Here is an 18,124-nt window from a genome sequence, read left to right as displayed (position 1 = left end):
ATTTTATTTCAAATGATAGGCGACCAGAATCCGAAGGTTTTCATGACCCACATGCCTGTCATCAACCCGGACATTAACACCCACACATGAATGCCTCTACAACCAAAGAACAAACAGCTCCACCGAATTGTGCTTAATGCAGATAACACGGCCTTTACTGTTTCGCTACCAAAGACCTGCTTCAACAAAACTTAATTCTCTCCATTCATGGTATTTTTTTTTTTTTATACATAAAATAACAGATTACAAAGTTTTCCGAGTTTCATTTACAGCTTTGGTTCCCTACTGAGCTACATGAAAAGTGGGTTTTAATTAACTGAAGTGAAATCTCTACAACTCTTTAATGATTCTCTTTTGATTGGACAAGATAAGGTTGGTCTCAGAGGATGCTGGGTATCGAATGTCATCCCTGGGGACCTCCATATGTTATCGCTTTCTGTTTGTTGTCATTTCAAACTGTGACTATCAAGACGACGGAGAGTGAATCTGACGCCCGTCGGGGGAGCGCACTGGGCGGGCAGGTCGATGTGAGGACCGGGACGCTTAAATCTTTTATCTGAAGAATGGCTGCTTCGGCGATAACAGGATTGGCGTATCCCCACTAGCTCCTGACCCATATTCCCGGGCAAAAAACGTTGTTTGCTTCGCTCCAAAGAATTAAGTGGGACTCTGTTCTGTGCAGCCGGTTACCGCTGCGCGCAATCACAGCTCCAGGACCAACGTTGGAGTCGGTGCGCTCTGGCAGAAAGCGTCCAGCCTCCTCATCTCAGGGCTCTGACAGGAGTCAGTGCTCCTCTCCATGCCTCCCAACCTCAGATACCCTCCGTTTTTTGCGGGGAAACCGCTGTAATCCAGCTTGCATTTAGTTTTGTTTTGACTCTTTTCTTACTTTTCATTTGGGGCAGAAAAGAAAAGAAACAAGTAAGTTTTCGTTTGTGTGTCGCACTGGAGGGGAGGAAGAGATGGCAGCCCCGGTGAAAGCAGCATTGGCTCTCCTGGTTCTCACCGTGGCAAGTAAGTAAAACCTTTAAATCTTTCTGAAACGGGACAGGGGGGTTCCTCATACGTATGGGGCTTTTTATCACAGTCATAGGTTGTTCATCGTAAATCAGCACATTGTTTGTGGGATCTGTGCATGCAAATCTATCTTGTTCAATGCTAGATGTGATCAATGACATTTTTAATGCGCTTATATCTAAAAAAAAAACAATACACCGCTATTCTACACTTAAGCATAAAGCTCTGAATTAGAATTTTGGAAAAAATGATAAAACCCCAATTTGAATTTTCATACAACACGTGATACCGGAAAGCAGGCCGGTGGGGAAACATAGTGGCATTTCCTTGCGTCAGTCAGTTTAACACGTGATTTTTAAGCACGCCTCAATTAACTAACTTGCTCCTCTTTACACGAGAAACCCACAGAGTCAGAACGGAATTGCTTTACATGCGCATGGGTGTGATGTTTGGGAAGGGTGCACTGCTTTTGCACACATTGTCCTGCAGAGCTCGCCTGTCATTTCCAATGACAAGTTTGATCGTAAGGATCACTTTTTGATATGAAATATGGTTGTTCTGTTGCCCTTTCTTTGCCCAACAGGTCAAGCAAGGTGTGCCGAAGTCTTATTTTGATACTAACAGAGTTCCAAATGGACCAAATTTGTATGCAGAGCCTTAAGTTGGATGATGTAAAAGGAGGGCGTTACTCCTATGTTTTTATCCATTTAATCAACTTATGAGTCCATTCCTTGTGGGAAATCCCCTTCAAGAGCTGTCCATGTTGTTGAAGTAAGATTTCAATGTGTCAGTAAATGATGTGCTGCAGCTTTACATTGGGAAAATCCAGTTATTGTTGTGTTTGTTGTGTCTAATTAATTTAGTGTATTACACATACACAGAGAAGAAGACAAACATCTCCTGATCATTGTTTAAGTAGTGAGGTATGTTATTTAATTGTCACAGAAAGCCAACCTGGGAGAGGGGGGGTTGTTGAGTAGGTACAGATATCTTCACTTGTTTCATAACGTGCCCTTATGACCTTTAAAACCACCTTTTTAATTCCCCTTACTTAGAATGAAATGTGTCTAAATATTGATTCTGCTGTACAGTAAACTCTCTAAAACAAAAACTGTTTTATGGAAGTATGTTAATAGAGCCTATTTCTTCTTTTTCTAATACTCTTTTAACATCACTGTGCTCCATGAACTCTCTGCAGATGAGGCATGACTTCTGCCCGATCCCTCCTATCTAACGTCAATCTTGCTGCAGTGCAATATCTAAATCAAGGCGGGCACTTTGCCGGGGTGTACCTCCTTATCCTATCCTTTCAGCTCCTCTACCCTTTTCACATTCCGTCCCACTCTGTCTCTTCCTGTATGCCACATTTCCCCCAATATATTTGATCATTTTTCTCTCCTATCTGATGCAGTTAACTGATCAGACACAGACAGTTTCTCATGGTGCACTCCTGTATCTCCTGTCGTGTGTCTCTCTCAGTAGGGGCCACATATTTAAGTTACTGTGCTAATGTGTGGCGCGGTTTATTAGCTGTTATTGCTTCTGAGTTCAAGAGTATAGCGTGTGATTGCCTACACACACACACACACACACACACACACACACACACACACACACACACACACACACACGACACTGACTCTGCTTCTCTGTTGCCCCTGGGTGGAATTTAATGTGTGGGTGGGCAGATAGACGTTTTTTTCCTGGGGCTGTTGATTCTCACAAGTTTATAAAAGCGCTTTCTCAGAACTGCAGATGTGCGTTTGGTAGAGAGGGCCTAGCTTCAGCGTGAGTCAACACTTCATAGTAAATATTAGTCATTGCGTTGGCACACTAGTTTGGATGTTGCTCTTTGAATGGAGACCTGCATCAGATGTATTTTAAATAAACTGCTGAAAAGAAAAGAGGGGATGACACTGGGGGAGAAGTACCACACTTTTTCATGCTGCTGTTTTCATTGCCAGTACAGGACTAAGATGGAGCAGGACAGACACAGAGTCAGTATTTAGAGAATAGCTCTTTTTATCCTCACTGATGAAATCACTGTCTGTGATTATGAACAGTTGGAGGGCAAACAACCAACATAAATCCCATGAGATACTAAAAATGGCAAAATATTTCTCAGGCAGAAGATGTACTGTGATCCATGTGAAATGTCTTGACCTGACCATGTGGTCATGGATGCCACATGGGTGTTTTTTACAACATGACTGATCCGGGCAGTACACTGAGCACAGCCAAAGACAGCTGACTCCTAAATTGTTTTGGCCTCAGAAAGGCCACCCCAGATGGCAAGGTACTGAATAATTCACAAGCCTCAGAAAGGATGAAGAAGTTGGATGCTTATTCTCTCTGCACACCGGACTGATGACACAGCCCGAATGCCCATCTGCGTCACCCAAACGCAGCAGCATGTCTGAGGCTTTTTTTTTTTTTTTTTTTAATATACATGTTTTGACACATATATGTCTTGAGAGCGACTATGTGTCAATTTGATCTGGATGAAAAAATCCAAGAGAATAATCTCTGATTGTGGTTGAGTCTCCGCTTGTAAGATGATGGCATTTTTATTTTAGTGGCGATGAATTATTGAGGTGAGGAGAGTGCAGCGAGCCGGGCAGGAGTGTGTATGTGAGTAAGTGTGTGTGCGCATATATGTGTGATGAAACCTGCTGGTACACTCCCTAATGCTCTGTGTCTTTTCTTACATGCACCTCATACACATCTTATTCTAACGTCTTCCAGCGCTTTAGCATTTACCTCTACAACTCCATACCTTACATCTCTCTTAAGCCTATACTGTGTTCTTCAAATATCTCCAGTCCTTTCCTCCTGCCACATGGAGTCTTTTGTCTTTTGCAGCATTTATTTTTATGCCCTTTACATTTTTAAGGCATTATGACATCTTTGATTTATCTCAGGCAGAAATCAGAGAATACCATGGTAGGAGCTGAAGCACTACACTAAAGAGCATGATGAAGGTCAAACATAGAAACAAAGACTCATATTTAAAACAGGTCCATTTACCCGGCAATCCTTCAATAAAAAGCTCCTAATCCTCTTATTTTGTGCACGCATACACATATGTGCAGTAAGTGTATGTGTTCTGTCAGCTTATTCTCACTCTTTAAACACTTCTCTAGATATAATAGATTTTTTTTTTAGTTCTGTTACAGTAGAGAAACAAACTATGATTTTAATCATTCATTTTTGTTATTCACCTAAATGTTGACAAAGGTTTTAAGCCAATAAAGCAATGAAACGTTTACAAGCAACATGCCTTTTTCTTTGTTAATCTTAAATCTTAAATGAATTGTTTGGATTAATTTAGAATAAAATGTGATTAAATAAATATTACCAGCTAATATCTTGCAATTGTTCTATATTTCATAAGCAAATTGATAAAATGACGGTAAAATATCTCAGTAAGTAAAAGCATTACCAGCTATGTGCTTATATAAAATGCTGATTTGAATCATTTTATCAATACTTTCATAAAGTGCAGTGACAAAAAGGATGCAGCAAAGGCATAAAATAAACTGCTCTTTAGACCCAAGTACATGTCTAGGCTCCTTTGGATGTCAACATCTTCATCTTCCAACTGTCTTGGATTATCTCGAGTTTACATTGCCTGAGTTGGGACACAAAGTACATCCATAGGGTTTGTTTAATTCTGCTCATGAAATGATGCCCAGAATCAACTTTGTATGTGCAATCATTGTAGATCACCTTTTGGAGTATATTTTTCTGTTTTGGTTCTAGCAGCACTAGTAATATTTAAATGCAAGTCTAAACAGGCTCCAGTTCCAGTTCCTCCCCCCCCCACACACACACACACATCTGTAGCCGACGAGTGTCCCTGCAAATAACGAAGGCTTAATCCAATTAACAAATGCTCGGTGACAAATAAAGCCGAGTAGCAAATAAAGAGCTCTCCCAACAGGATTCATAGAAAGTGTGGTCTGTACTCTGAGGCAGCCAACGCCGCACTATCGCGCCTCACACACTGTACTTTCAATTAGAACAAGAAAGGTGCATGCCTTTCAGCAGCACTATTATTGCATGTAAACAATAAATGATTCTCAACAAATACTCTCATGAATCACAGTGCTTTCCCCTGAATTCCAATGATATGGTCACGTTTGATTTAAGCTTTAAAATAGTTATTCTTTTGTTGTGACTTGTCTCACTTCCTTGCTGTTGTTTGTGTGTGCGTGGTAGTGTCTTTGCCCTTCTCTGTGCCTGAATCTGACAGACGGAGCTCAGTGTTTCAGCGCTCTCTGAAGACGTTTCCCCTCGAGCTTTAGTGTCATGTCACAGTTGCTCAGATGTTGGACACTTCTTCGCTCTCCTCTCTCTGCTGGAGGTTAATGCAGACTGACCAACTGTAGGGGATATCTCTCCTCCCTGCACCTGCTTTTAAAGCGTGTTTCTCCTTTTTGTCAGTTTGATGTTGACGTGTCTCAGACAGCGTTTTCACATTGAGTATATATCAGTGTGACAGTTGGCAACACTGCTGAAAAGGAGTTCGAGTAAAATGACAAAATAAACAATATTCCTAGTCGTCAAAAGCTGCTAACTGCACAGTTTTTGAGATGTCTGGACACAAGGATATTGCTGATGTCAGATAAGAAGTGTTTGTACAGCTGTTTCAATGTACATGATTCGCAGTATATCTTCTACTGAAACTGTGCTTTTTTAAAAACTGTCATATTGTAGGTCAGGACAGTCAAACTCCAGAGCTAAGGACTTGGAGGGTTGTCAAACAGAGACTAAAAACCACTGCAAAAATTAAAACGACAGCTTACATGTTTCCATCATTATTTTGTTGTTGGTTGAAGCACAATTTCCCTCGACTGATAAAGACAGAAGACAGATTTGCCTGAACTCTTTGTGCTCCGGTGAAAACATGGATGACGCAGCTCAAAAACAGACGTCACTTGAAGTGGGCCTCATTGAGTATTGAGGTTGTTTTCCTACACTAAGACATCACTACACATCGTCCTACACCGCTGACTCATCCGTCTTCTGAATCTTGAATGGACTGAGCCTGTGAGATGCAGTCTGGCTGTTAGAGAGAGTGTGTTTTTGGCAAACAAAATTCATGAAGACAAATGTGCATATGTTTTAAAGATATCCTGACTGAATCATCCAGTTGGTGTCATTTCTGGAGAAAGCTATTTTAGAGATTAGGATGTATTTTTAATTGTAAAAGTTTAATAGAAGAAGGTATAAAAAAAATCATAATGCAACATGAATATGTAGTTGAATGATGAGTACTGGTTGGGACAAAATGTGGACTATTGACGGACAGAGAGAGCTTTATAGGAAACATAAAATTCTGGCAAACTGATAACATCAGAGAAGATGCAGAAACAACATGACAGAACAGTGCCAAGCAGAGCAGAATGAAAAGGGCAAGACCAATTTTATGGAGATGAGTTATTTTTTGCTCTCTGGTGTCTTGTTCATGCTCATGTTAAGCTTAATTAAAAAAAAACTTTATGTAATGGACTTTTGGACTGCTTTAGGTGCTTTGGGCGGAGATAAACAGAGTATCCTCCTCTTACATAACCCACCTCTCGCTCTTTTCTTCTTATCTTATCTTTTTTGTCAACACCCTGCTCATACTGTGGAAAGTCATCGGCAAAAGTCAAGTCAAGCAAAGTTTATTTGTGAAGCACAAAACAAGGCAGCTTTCCAGAAAATAAGGGACCTAAAAACAAAGAAAAGAAAAGAGGACAGAGCAGGTACAAGAAAAAAACAAGAGACAAATGCATTTCAATAAAACTACATGTGACACAGGGTACTGATTTACTTGTACAGGAGCACAGGATAACGCCAGACAAAATCAGAGTAGGATGACTAGGTGGCTATATCTCTGGAGGTTTAAAAGAAGGAAAGCAGATAAAATGAAAGAAGGAGATAGTAGCCTTTTTAAAATTGATAATCAGTTTCAATCAAAAATTGTAATTAAACAGCGGACAGCTTTTTTGTAAAGGGATTTTTCACAAGTTAAAACTGTTTAAAAGTCTGGCATGTTCTGCGTTTGAAACCACTCAGCATCACTGAAGCTCTGTGACCCAGACACACCGCTCTTTGTTGATCAGAGAGTGAGTTCAGCCCTGCGGTGGATCTGTGTTTGTATGTGTGTCTGTGTGTGTGTGTGTGTGTGTGTGTGTGTAGATGTGACTGATTACTGTCATATGCACCACAGATTGCATGCATTGTTAGTCTCATTACACACTCATTACATCTGATGACATGCAACATGCTACATGGCTGCAGCACCTAATTGGCGATACTTAACAGCACGAGATTTACAGTATACCTCGCTTCACCACCACTGCCTCAACACGTATGATTGTGTGTGTTTGTGCTTTTGTGTATTATTTCCCATGATCCATCCATCCAGACATCATCAGTTGAGAAAATTGTTTTGAAAAAATCAGGTTATGTATCTTATTTAATTTAGTTAGACTAAAAGAAGCCATTTGAGACTAAAGAATGGATTAGAAATCGACATTAATTTGACCTCTTTTCAGTTTTTAATCTGACTTTGTCCTCATTTCTTAATCCATTTAAAACAATGGAAAATAGCTAACTAACTTATAACGTGTATCAAATCAAAGATAACCCTTTACAAATGCTCCAAGGTGTCTAATTAGCCCAATATGAATGAATGAAATGAAGAGTCAGTCGTCTTTCAACTGCAAGGTCGAGGGATCAATCCCCAGCTCCTGCACGTCAGATGTGTTCTTGTTCAAGACACTTCACCCCAAAACTGCTCCCTCTGCGGTGGCATATGAATGTGTATGGATGGATAAGCTCATACTGATGGACACTTTACATAACAGCCTCTGCCATCAGTGTGTGCATGGGTTATTGTGACCTTTGACGTAAAAGCGCTTTGAGTAGCAGAAGACTAGAAAAGAGCTCAAGTCCATTTACTATTTACCAAATCAATACTCCTCCTTATGCAGAGTTGTAGTTGAACATTTGGTAGGATCTCCAGAGTTAGATTCGATAACAACCTGAGGCCATTTTCCATTTATCAAGAGTAATACATTGGAATGACCACCATTAGGCTTTTACAAGTTAAGCTGTGGATAAGCATTTCTTTACGTCTAAGACCCGAAACATTACATAACATAGCTAAAGAAAAATGCTAAAAGAAGCCCTGGGTCACATGCCTGATTAGATCTCAGGGTAAAGCTGGACAGAGGCGTGCAAGAAAAGTGCTCATTCCATCAATGGGATGACTCTTTGTTTGTGTTGAAGTAAACATATCCTTTCTCGCCTTAAAAAAATGAAAATCAGAAACATGTTAGCATGCATACGATAACATGCCAACTATGACATGCTAATGAAAGCATGCCATTACTTTGTTGTATCATGTGCCTGAAGTTAGTTAAGTAGTATACATTAATGTAAATGATGTTGATATAAAATGGGACTATTATCAATCAATCAATCAATCAATCAATCAATCAATCAATCAATCAATCAATCAATCAATCAATCAATCAATCAATCAATCACATTTATCTATAAAGCAAATTTAAAAACAGCACATGAAACAAGAGAACAATACAGATTAAAAAACAAAAATAAAAACAAAAATAACAAGGCAAAACTCCCACATACATGTTTGCCTACACACATGCACACAGAATACTAACAATATAATTAGACAATAATATTATAAGACATTTGATAGAAGTACAAGTAACCTAACTAGGACTCAAAGGCCAACGTGTAAAAGTGTGTTTTGAGGCGGGACTTAAAAGATTCCACAGAGAGGGCAGACCTGACTGAGGGAGGAAGGCTGTTCCACAAGCGAGGGGCCTTGACCGCAAAGCCTCGGTCACCTCGAAGTTTACAGCGAGAGTGAGGTACAGCTAGGAGGCCCATGTTAGAGGATCTGAGGGGCCTGGCCGTTGTGTAGGGGCTGAGGAGATCAGTAATATAAGAGGGTGCCAGGCCATTTAGTGCTTTTAAAAACAAATAACGCAACCTTAAAATCAATTCTGTAACGAATTGGAAGCCAGTGAAGAGAGGCTATGGCAATGTTGACAATAATGTGATCATGTGGTATTGGGATATTTTGTCATTAACTATTTACCGTAGACCTCTCACATGTGCATCGTTAATGATTATTTCGTGTTTGTGTGTGTTTGTGTGTGTGTTAAGCTGCCTTGTGTGCCGAGGTTGAGGAGCGGCTGGTGAGTCACCTGTTGTCACCGGAGCGCTACAACAAGCTGATCAGACCGGCTGTCAACAACAGCCAGCAGGTCACCATTTACATCCAGGTGTCTCTGGCCCAGCTAATCAATGTGGTGAGGAAACACACACACACACACACACACACACACACACACACACACACACACACACACACACACACACACACACACACACACACTAATGAAACAAATCACAGTGCATATGCTGCTTCTGTGGAGAACAATTACTACATATTGAAGATCATTGTAGTGCACCGATTGCAGATATTACATCTGCTGGCAGTGACCGCTTTAATAACTTCCACAAACTTTCTGTTTGGCCTGTGTTTCAGAATGAGAGGGAGCAGATCATGACCACCAATTGTTGGCTCAGTCAGGTTTGTGTCCTCGCCCTCCACCTTCTTCTCCTTTTTGTTAGTGTTTGTTTGTATGCTTGGGGTCTCGCAATGTCTGAGCTCCTGCTTATTAGTGGCACAACAAGTGTCTGACTCACATTGGCCATTTGTGCAAACACACAGCACACACCTTAACATATTCAGACATTTTGCCAGATAGGGAATAACTGAATCACTGCAGACATTGGTACTGCATGCATGAACTGATATGATGTATATGTTTGAGTTTGCCCTTTAGTATGTTAAGTCATAAATCATGCTCTTGTATAAGCCTGCATGCATGATTGTAATGCATCATGTCCTGTCATTTTTGTTTGTGCATGTAAGTGAAATGGTGAATTGATTCGTTTCCTTGTGTGTGTATGAACTCGTGCAGGTATGGAATGACTACAGATTAATGTGGGACCCTGAGGAGTACGAAGGAATCAAGAAAATCCGGCTCCCGTCACAACACATCTGGCTGCCGGACATTGTCCTGTACAACAAGTACGTCAAAAAAATAAAATGTGCGTCGGTGTGTGTTTATAAAAAAATGAACACTAACTGATTGAAAGAGGAGCATACAGCTACATGCAAAAGCCCCTTTTCCGTAAAAGTTTCCTCACATCATCACATTCTTTCTGTCCTCTTAAGTCTTATTTTTCATCCCTTCTTTCACTTCTAGGAGGATGAATAAATATGAAATGTTTTGTTAGTACTGGCAAGAACTGTCTCCAAATATAAAGACAGATTTGTGAGTTATCTTAGAGGGATGAACGATAACAGATTTGGCAGAATAGAAAAGAGAGGGACATAAAAGGGACATAAAATCTTCAGGTTGGACGACAGTGCTTATGCTTTGAAGACCAGTGTCCTCACAAAGTCACCTCACATTACTTTTGCATTTCAGAAAAATATTTTAAGAAACCCTGACTACACTATACAGCAACAATGAATTAACAATGAGTTAAATCCACACCAGAAAAATTGGGTAGACCCTTCATCAAACCAGACTGCGAAACTTTGCATGTGTAATGATTCCGTTGTTTTGTGCTTTAAATATTCCAGACACTCTACGTCGGTAGCATTAAGATCCCTGTGTCAGTAATTTGAGTTATGCTAGAAAATGTAAACAAAGGCTCTTTTGTCAGCATGCTGTAGGTTCAAGTCAAGTAACAGTAATGACTATTAAGAATCCGTCAGTCTTTTTTGCTTCTTTCGGTCACATAAATAAATACATTTTAATTTAAGCTTGTTTCATAACTCACTAATAAATACTCCTCCATGAATTGCAGAAACTAAAATTCAGCAGCTGCTTTCAATGAATTGGTTATAACAAATGTAAGCTGAGTCAAACTGTTGTTTTACTTGGTCTAATTGATGCAAACATGTTATTAGGGCTGAAATAACAGAAAGCAATCTCATCACTGCATAGCTTTTAATCATACCACATCTCCATTCCAGCTGTTGAGGCGGTCAGGTTTCAAGAGTCAACTTTGAACAGCTTCAAGTTAACATGAAAAGAGACTATTAGGCTAATATCAAATCTGATACGGTGAAAAGCCTCAGAAACTTAAATGCCATCTGGAGAGGGGCTTTTATTTTATTTTTTTCAACAAATGTTTCCAAGATTCAGAATGAACTTTGAACCTGAGCCAGAGATGATTGGACAAAGTCACAGATGTGTGGACGTGTAGTTTTTGTGTTTTGGTCAGCAGTGTTAGTCCTCCGGTTATAAACGACTGGTATGCATTACATTTTTACTAACACAGACTGCTGGTCAGCTTAAGACCATGATACAGGCATAATGTGGTGATCAGCACTACTCTACAACATCAGGTTGAAGTCCCTTGCCAGGCCTGGGGACCCGGTGTTCCGGGGAAGCAAGTGGGACCTCTGCAATTTTAATTAGTCTGAATATTCACAGCCACCCAAAAGCATTAGAAACCAAGTGTAATATTTGTATTCTTGACCTTCTTTATAATTGATGGGCCACTTATTTATAATGCAACACATACAGCCTTGGTGAGATGAAGCAAAAAGTCAGCCTCAGCAGTTTGTTGATGAGTGGGGCAATTGTTGCTTTTGTGTAGAGATGTGTCCCAGGTCGAGATCCTCCCTTGAGACGGTACTAAAACATTGCTTGGGATTTTAAAACTCAGAACTGTTGCAGCTGTCACCTCTGAAGCTAAACAGTGAAAGTCAGGATGATAAAATCATTTTCATAACGCACCGTCAGCCAGGAAAGGAAAAAAACGGATACATGTATCTATACAATCTTGAAACTCATCAGCTATCTTCAGACAATGATACATAGCCTCTAAGAGTGACTTTCATTACTTCTGGTCATTCAGATAAGGGGTTTAGGGATATCCGGGGTCTTTTTATAGAGATGAATTATCATCCCTACTGGTAAATGTCTTATCAGATTCTTGAACACTTTGAACAGTTTGAAAAAAGTTAGATGTCTGTGATACAACCCGTAGAGATGGTAGAGAAATGTTTTTAAATGTGATAAACAATACTACTTCCAGGAGTCCGTTTCTCTCTCTCAGTGCTTTGTATTTATCTTTTCTCTGTTCTGTTTTCCTTTTCCAACTCAAAGTGCTGATGGGACCTATGAAGTCTCCTTCTACTCCAATGCTGTGGTCTCCAACAACGGCGAGGTGAACTGGCTCCCACCAGCTATCTACAAGTCAGCCTGCAAAATAGAAGTTCGAGATTTCCCTTTTGACCAGCAGAACTGCACCCTCAAGTTTCGCTCCTGGACGTACGACCACACCGAGATCGATCTCATCCTCCTCAGTGATTTCGCCTCGCGTGATGACTTCAAACCCAGCGGTGAGTGGGACATTGTTTCACTGCCAGGACGCAAGAACGAAGACCCCAATGACATCAGGTACCTGGATATCACCTATGATTTCATAATCAAGAGAAAACCTCTGTTTTATACCATCAACCTGATCATTCCCTGCATTCTGATCACGTCGCTGGCTATTCTGGTTTTCTACCTCCCGTCAGACTGTGGTGAGAAGATGACCCTCTGTATCTCTGTCCTCTTGGCCCTGACTGTGTTTTTACTTCTTATCTCAAAGATTGTGCCACCCACATCTTTAGCAGTGCCTCTGATTGGGAAGTATCTGATGTTTACAATGGTGCTGGTCACCTTCTCCATCGTCACCAGCGTTTGCGTGCTCAACGTTCACCATCGTTCTCCCAGTACTCACACTATGCCTACTTGGGTCAAGCGTGTCTTCTTGTACCAACTCCCTTCCTTCCTCTTCATGCGGAGACCAGGTAGCTCCAACATCCGCGAAAAGTTCCGGAAAAAGCACCAGCAGAAGTCGTTCTCTGACCAGAGGCTGCGTGGTGTGGACGGAGGGACTGGAACTCCTCTGGGAATGGCGGATTCGTCCTCATCTTTCTTTGTGAACGAGGAGTCGGCTAAGCGTTACGGCTGGAGGATCAGCGACTTGTCAGAGAACACAGAGTTCAGGAAGAGGATGACACTCAAGAGCAACATCGATGTGGAGGATGCTGTTGACGGAGTGCGCTACATAGCTGACAAAATGAAGAGCGAGGACGATGATGAAGGGGTAGGTGCATGTGCTCGTGTAGCATAGTAAACCTCCTTTTTTTGTGATTTAATTTGTATTTTGAACTTACTTAAGGGCCTTTTAGATAGGATACGATGGGTGCTGCCCTACACTCTCAAACCCATTCGTTGTCTATTTGCGGTGCACTGAAGTTAAAACTTCACCGACTTTCCTGAGCTGTAGTTTGAAGACCTACCGGGACATCTGGAAGAGAGTTATTGTTAGGAAATACATTTCCGACAGTTTGGGCGTACCAGGTGTGTTTATAAAAACAGCAGAAAAGTGGACGAGCCTAAACTCCCCTAAATCCTGTCGTGCTCTGAGGATTTCATGAACCCACACCCTCTTCTTCTCTGCTGCTAGTCTCCTCCTCCCAGAAGAAGAGAGGCCAGGGCCTTCTATTTAACAGTGGGCAGTGGACACTGTGCAAAGAAGCTACGTATCCGACCATCTTTTTGGTCACTTAGCAACTTGCACCGATAATTTGCATATGTGCAGACTCTTCTCCTGCTCTGCGACCTACCCTACAGGGAGAGCAGCACACACAAAATCCTATCTGAATGGCCTTTTAGGTTGTTATATATATATTTTTTTTTAAATATATACATTATGTCTGGATAGCAAGACACATAGGATAGGATAGCGTATAAGCCAAATTAGCAACATGAATTTATTGATAACCATTTTGATCTGTTGGTTTTGTCCTGAATTGAACATCTAGGCAAATATTGGATGAATAGTAATGACATTTCTTACACATCACTTTTCCTTCCATAAGCATTGCTCAACAATTACTGGATGGATGTCCTTGACATTTGGGACTGATGTTCAGGTTTGACACATGATGTTTAGTGCTAATTGCCACATGTTTATCATGTTCAAACAATAAACTAAGATGGCGAACATGATAAACATTATACCTGCTGCTAAACATTAGCAGTTTAGCCTTGTCATTGTGAACTTAGCACTGAGATGCTAACCTTTAGATCTTCATTTACTCGTGACATTATTTATTTCCCTGAACTTTATTACAGTACAAGAGTTCTGTTTATATAAATACTGTTTTACCACAAGTATTTAAGAACTGCATCAACAAAATCTGAGCAATTTTTGGGGGTTTTCAGGATTGTTTCTTGTGGTTGTATGACAAAGCCGTGTGATGCATTTCTTAATTCTATACTTTCAAAATGATTTTGTTTCAAGTGTGTATCTTTTTGTGTGAACTTCTTCATGAACGACACTAAAATGTTGCTTCATTTGGACAAGGAACTTTAATTTAATGTAGGATACATGTCATTCTTGAACGATAAGAAGATGAGTTACAACACTGGTAAAGTCCAAAGAGACTATGACACAAAGTGTCTGCCTTCAGAGATAATCCATCAACAGTGAATTTGTACCACTTGAAGAATTTCAGTAACCAAACTTGTTGTAAAAAAAGTTTTTGAAGAATTATTGAAAAAATATCAAACACCCAAAAAATAAATTGAATATAATGAAGTTTAAATCAGTTCAGGAAAAACACAACCATTGCAATATTTTAAATCTAACCTCTCTCTGCAGATCATTGAAGACTGGAAGTACGTGGCGATGGTGATTGACCGCCTCTTCCTCTGGATATTTGTGTTGGTGTGTGTGGTCGGCACGTTGGGCCTCTTCATGCAGCCTCTGTTCCAGAGTTACAACACCCCTATCGTTGATGACGTGGAACATACCTCTGAAACCTGAACTTTGATCTAAACATTATCCAGACATGAACTTCAAGTCCCCCAAGAATAAGAGCTCTGTCAACATTTTCACACATAAACTCACATGTCTGCCCCCCCAACACACGCTCACTGGGAAATTATTATTATTATGCACTTTAGCCCTCTACCACCACCTTTTCCCCTCTTTACTACCAACCCTTTCCCTCTTCTTCCTCCATGTGTCCTGCCGTTCTTTCATGTCAATCCCAGACAAACTGGATAAACGTATTTAAGTTAACTTAAAAATAGATAATTCTGGTACATAATGACTTGTTCACTTTTTACAGTTTTGCCCTCATGACAGATCTTGGAACATTCCAGAATTGCTGACACCAAACCGAGCAGAAAATCTGCAGTTCCTTAAAATGCCCCGTGAGGTGAGGAGAGTTAATCCCCACAGAAGTCTATGTTATATTGCCCTTCTTTCAACAGAATAAGTTTCTAATTCTCACAGGTGTGACAACTGTCTTGCAGTTCTGCATATAGTTATGCATGAATAAGATGCATAAAGTGTGTTGTCTTCATTTCAGCCAATTGGAGTTATTTAATTTGGTATCCACCTTTGTGTTCAGCGATTTCATCTTCGGCTGCATAAAAATATTATATAGCAGACAAATACCAAAGCTGGATCCTTAATACAAATGGGTACGTCAAATTTGTATATGCAGTCAGCGCCACAACCCACCTTTTTTGAGGGTTATATTAGTATTCGTATTTTTGCTTTTAATGGATAATTGCTTTAGAGAAGATAGGAAACAAGGGGATGGGAGACGGAGTTTGACTTGCAACAAAGGTTGCTGGCCGAGCGTTCAACATAGAACACCTTACTATTTTTGTAACTGTTCATAAATAATTTACTGTGTGCAGTCACATTATGATGAATAGAAACACTGGCCAAATCTAGGAAAAGAAGACTTGAGTTACAATGATCCAGAATTACCTTTTTTTACAAGTTGCTTTATTTAGAAAGCAAAAAAACATAATCTACCTGAAATGGTCAAATGAAAGTGTGTTTACCTCTATCACTGTTCACCAAGGTTTACCTGGCCAACCACAACTCAGGACTTTGTTTTGTTTAGAACTGACTTAGTTTTGCTCTGTTTTTTTTATTTTCCTGTGTTTAATTTAAATTCTTATTGCCCTTAACACTATTGTAGGGACGAGCATGCATACTACAAAGCTCTGCCTTTTTTATTTTTTATATTGGTTGACTGCAAGTGAGAAAGAGCCCCAAGAGGAACAAAGCCACAGATACTCACAGGCAAACTCATCTTGCAGATATATGCACTACATAAACATCACATTCCCTGAGGAAAAAAAAGATGAATCTTTTGCATAGAAGAAGATCACCTCCCAGCGTCCTTTTTGCCAACAGCACACACTGTAGGAGTTTCTCATATTTGCCTTGACAATGTGTCAGAGAGGACACAAAATAACAGACTGATGGACTGCTCAAGTAATAATGGACGGGTGCAAGTAGGATGGCCAGCCTGTTATTATTCACAAACACACCTTGCTGCCATTAGCATGGCATTCAAAAGCAGAAATGCTAAGAATAAAGATTCCAGTAGTAGTTTAAAAAGGAAGAAAATGAACATAAAACCAATGACCATTAGGCTGTTCCTAATCACATGCTTTGTTTAAAGGTATAGTGCGCTGGTTTCATCAAAGCAGTGCTTGTCAGCATCCACAAAGAAAACCAGCAGCAATAATAATGTACAGTATTTTGTACTCACTGACCGATGACATACAAGCCAAACAATTGCTTTTCCTTCCTTCATGTTGTATGCTTGATTATTGCAGTTTGTATTCAGAGATGTTACTTGAAAACAATAATTATTTCTAAGAGGTATTATAACTTTTCACCTTCTTAACACACCGGCCTGTCACTGCTTCCAGCATCAAGGAAACGGTGTACTGTACTGATCCAGCTTAATCATTTTGTGTTTTTATTTTTCAGTGGATGAAATGAAGCATAATTTCTCTTCTGTGTTATGTTGTGGGACATGTTGAGTTTTGTCTGTTTGGACAATAAATGCTGAGACTTGCCTAAAGAGTTTGTGTTGGAGATGATGTCTTGATAAGTGGATCAATAAAGGGCAAAGAAAGAAACAAGCAGACTTAAAGAAATGCGACATGTATTGTTCATCCTGGGCTGCTGTCTTTCATTTAGCATTAAAAAAACATGTCTCAGTTTCTATATAAAGATTCCTTGGAAGAACAACATGTTCTCTGCTCCAGATATTCCTCTCTTATTTGATGGGTGTTAAACAGGTTATTTTAGTATCACCTTCTTATGGATATGACACAGTAAAAGCTTGAACACCCTCAAGGCTATACCCTCCCACTTCACACATTTTCAGCCACGTTGAAATGATTCAAGAGGACGCACAGCCTCCAGCGGGTTGGTGTTTTGGACAAAAGTTTGTGGCGTGCATGTGCTCCCTGTATATGTGTGTGAACTGTCCAGGGCCAGGGCTAAATGTAAGTCAGCTGACTAAGGCTTCATTAGACAGTCTTGTAACCCTGGGGTTTGTAACTTCGCCTTCTGTTAGCTCAAGACGGCAACCAGGCGGTTGGACTACTAAAGGGGCACAGCATGTGAATAAATCCACACATGCACGTATTCACAAATTTCGAAATCCTTTGTGTCATGAAGCTTTCACCCTTTTTTATCAGATAGCAGCTGTTTCCTGAAATGTAGTGTGGACTTCGACAAAGAGCCAGAGGCAAAAGATAAAGCTTGCTACACCGATTATAACATTTCACACATTAATCCAATCATGCTACAATGAGAAAGCAGAAAACTTTCACTTCAAAGTTAGTTAGATTTAAATAATGTGACACAGTTAGAAATTAATCAGCGTAATCGGGAACAATAGCATAACATGAATTATGTAATCACAATTTTACGAATAAGATGCGATTGCAGTTTTCATCAGTGTCTGTGGATATTTTAAGGTCCCTGATTATTTGTTTGTCCAGACCACAAAAGCATATGATCTGCTGTCACACGCACGCGCGCACGCACACACACACACACACACACACACACACACACAGACACACACACACACACACACACACACACACACACACACAGACACAGACACACAGTTAAAAAGCAACATAATCCTACAAAC

The 18,124-nt window shown here is 40.2% G+C and overlaps 1 protein-coding gene across 1 annotated transcript; it reads left to right on the top strand.

Annotated features, from left to right (window-relative positions):
• The first annotated feature begins 474 nt into the window (after positions 1–474).
• LOC132981883 (neuronal acetylcholine receptor subunit beta-2-like) lies at positions 475–17,175 on the top strand. The gene is made up of 6 exons (XM_061047998.1): positions 475–1,014; positions 9,211–9,356; positions 9,596–9,640; positions 10,035–10,144; positions 12,243–13,233; positions 14,797–17,175. The coding sequence occupies exons 1-6, from the start codon at positions 963–965 to the stop codon at positions 14,959–14,961; spliced, it is 1,509 nt and encodes a 502-aa protein (XP_060903981.1). The 5' UTR covers positions 475–962; the 3' UTR covers positions 14,962–17,175.
• Positions 17,176–18,124: the final 949 nt, after the last annotated feature.

Source organism: Labrus mixtus, chromosome 10, assembly GCF_963584025.1.
Source record: "Labrus mixtus chromosome 10, fLabMix1.1, whole genome shotgun sequence".
In the NCBI taxonomy this organism is placed as follows: Eukaryota; Metazoa; Chordata; class Actinopteri; order Labriformes; family Labridae; genus Labrus; species Labrus mixtus.
The sequence above is the reverse complement of the archived record's forward strand: the minus strand, read 5'-3'. Positions and strand labels throughout refer to the sequence as shown.

Bases quoted from the DNA above. Each gene is read 5' to 3' on its own strand.
- LOC132981883 (XM_061047998.1), top strand. From the start codon at position 963: ATGGCAGCCCCGGTGAAAGCAGCATTGGCTCTCCTGGTTCTCACCGTG. The intron at 9,357-9,595 runs GTGAGGAAACAC...CCTGTGTTTCAG, and splicing joins TGGCCCAGCTAATCAATGTG to AATGAGAGGGAGCAGATCAT. The intron at 13,234-14,796 runs GTAGGTGCATGT...CTCTCTCTGCAG, and splicing joins GCGAGGACGATGATGAAGGG to ATCATTGAAGACTGGAAGTA.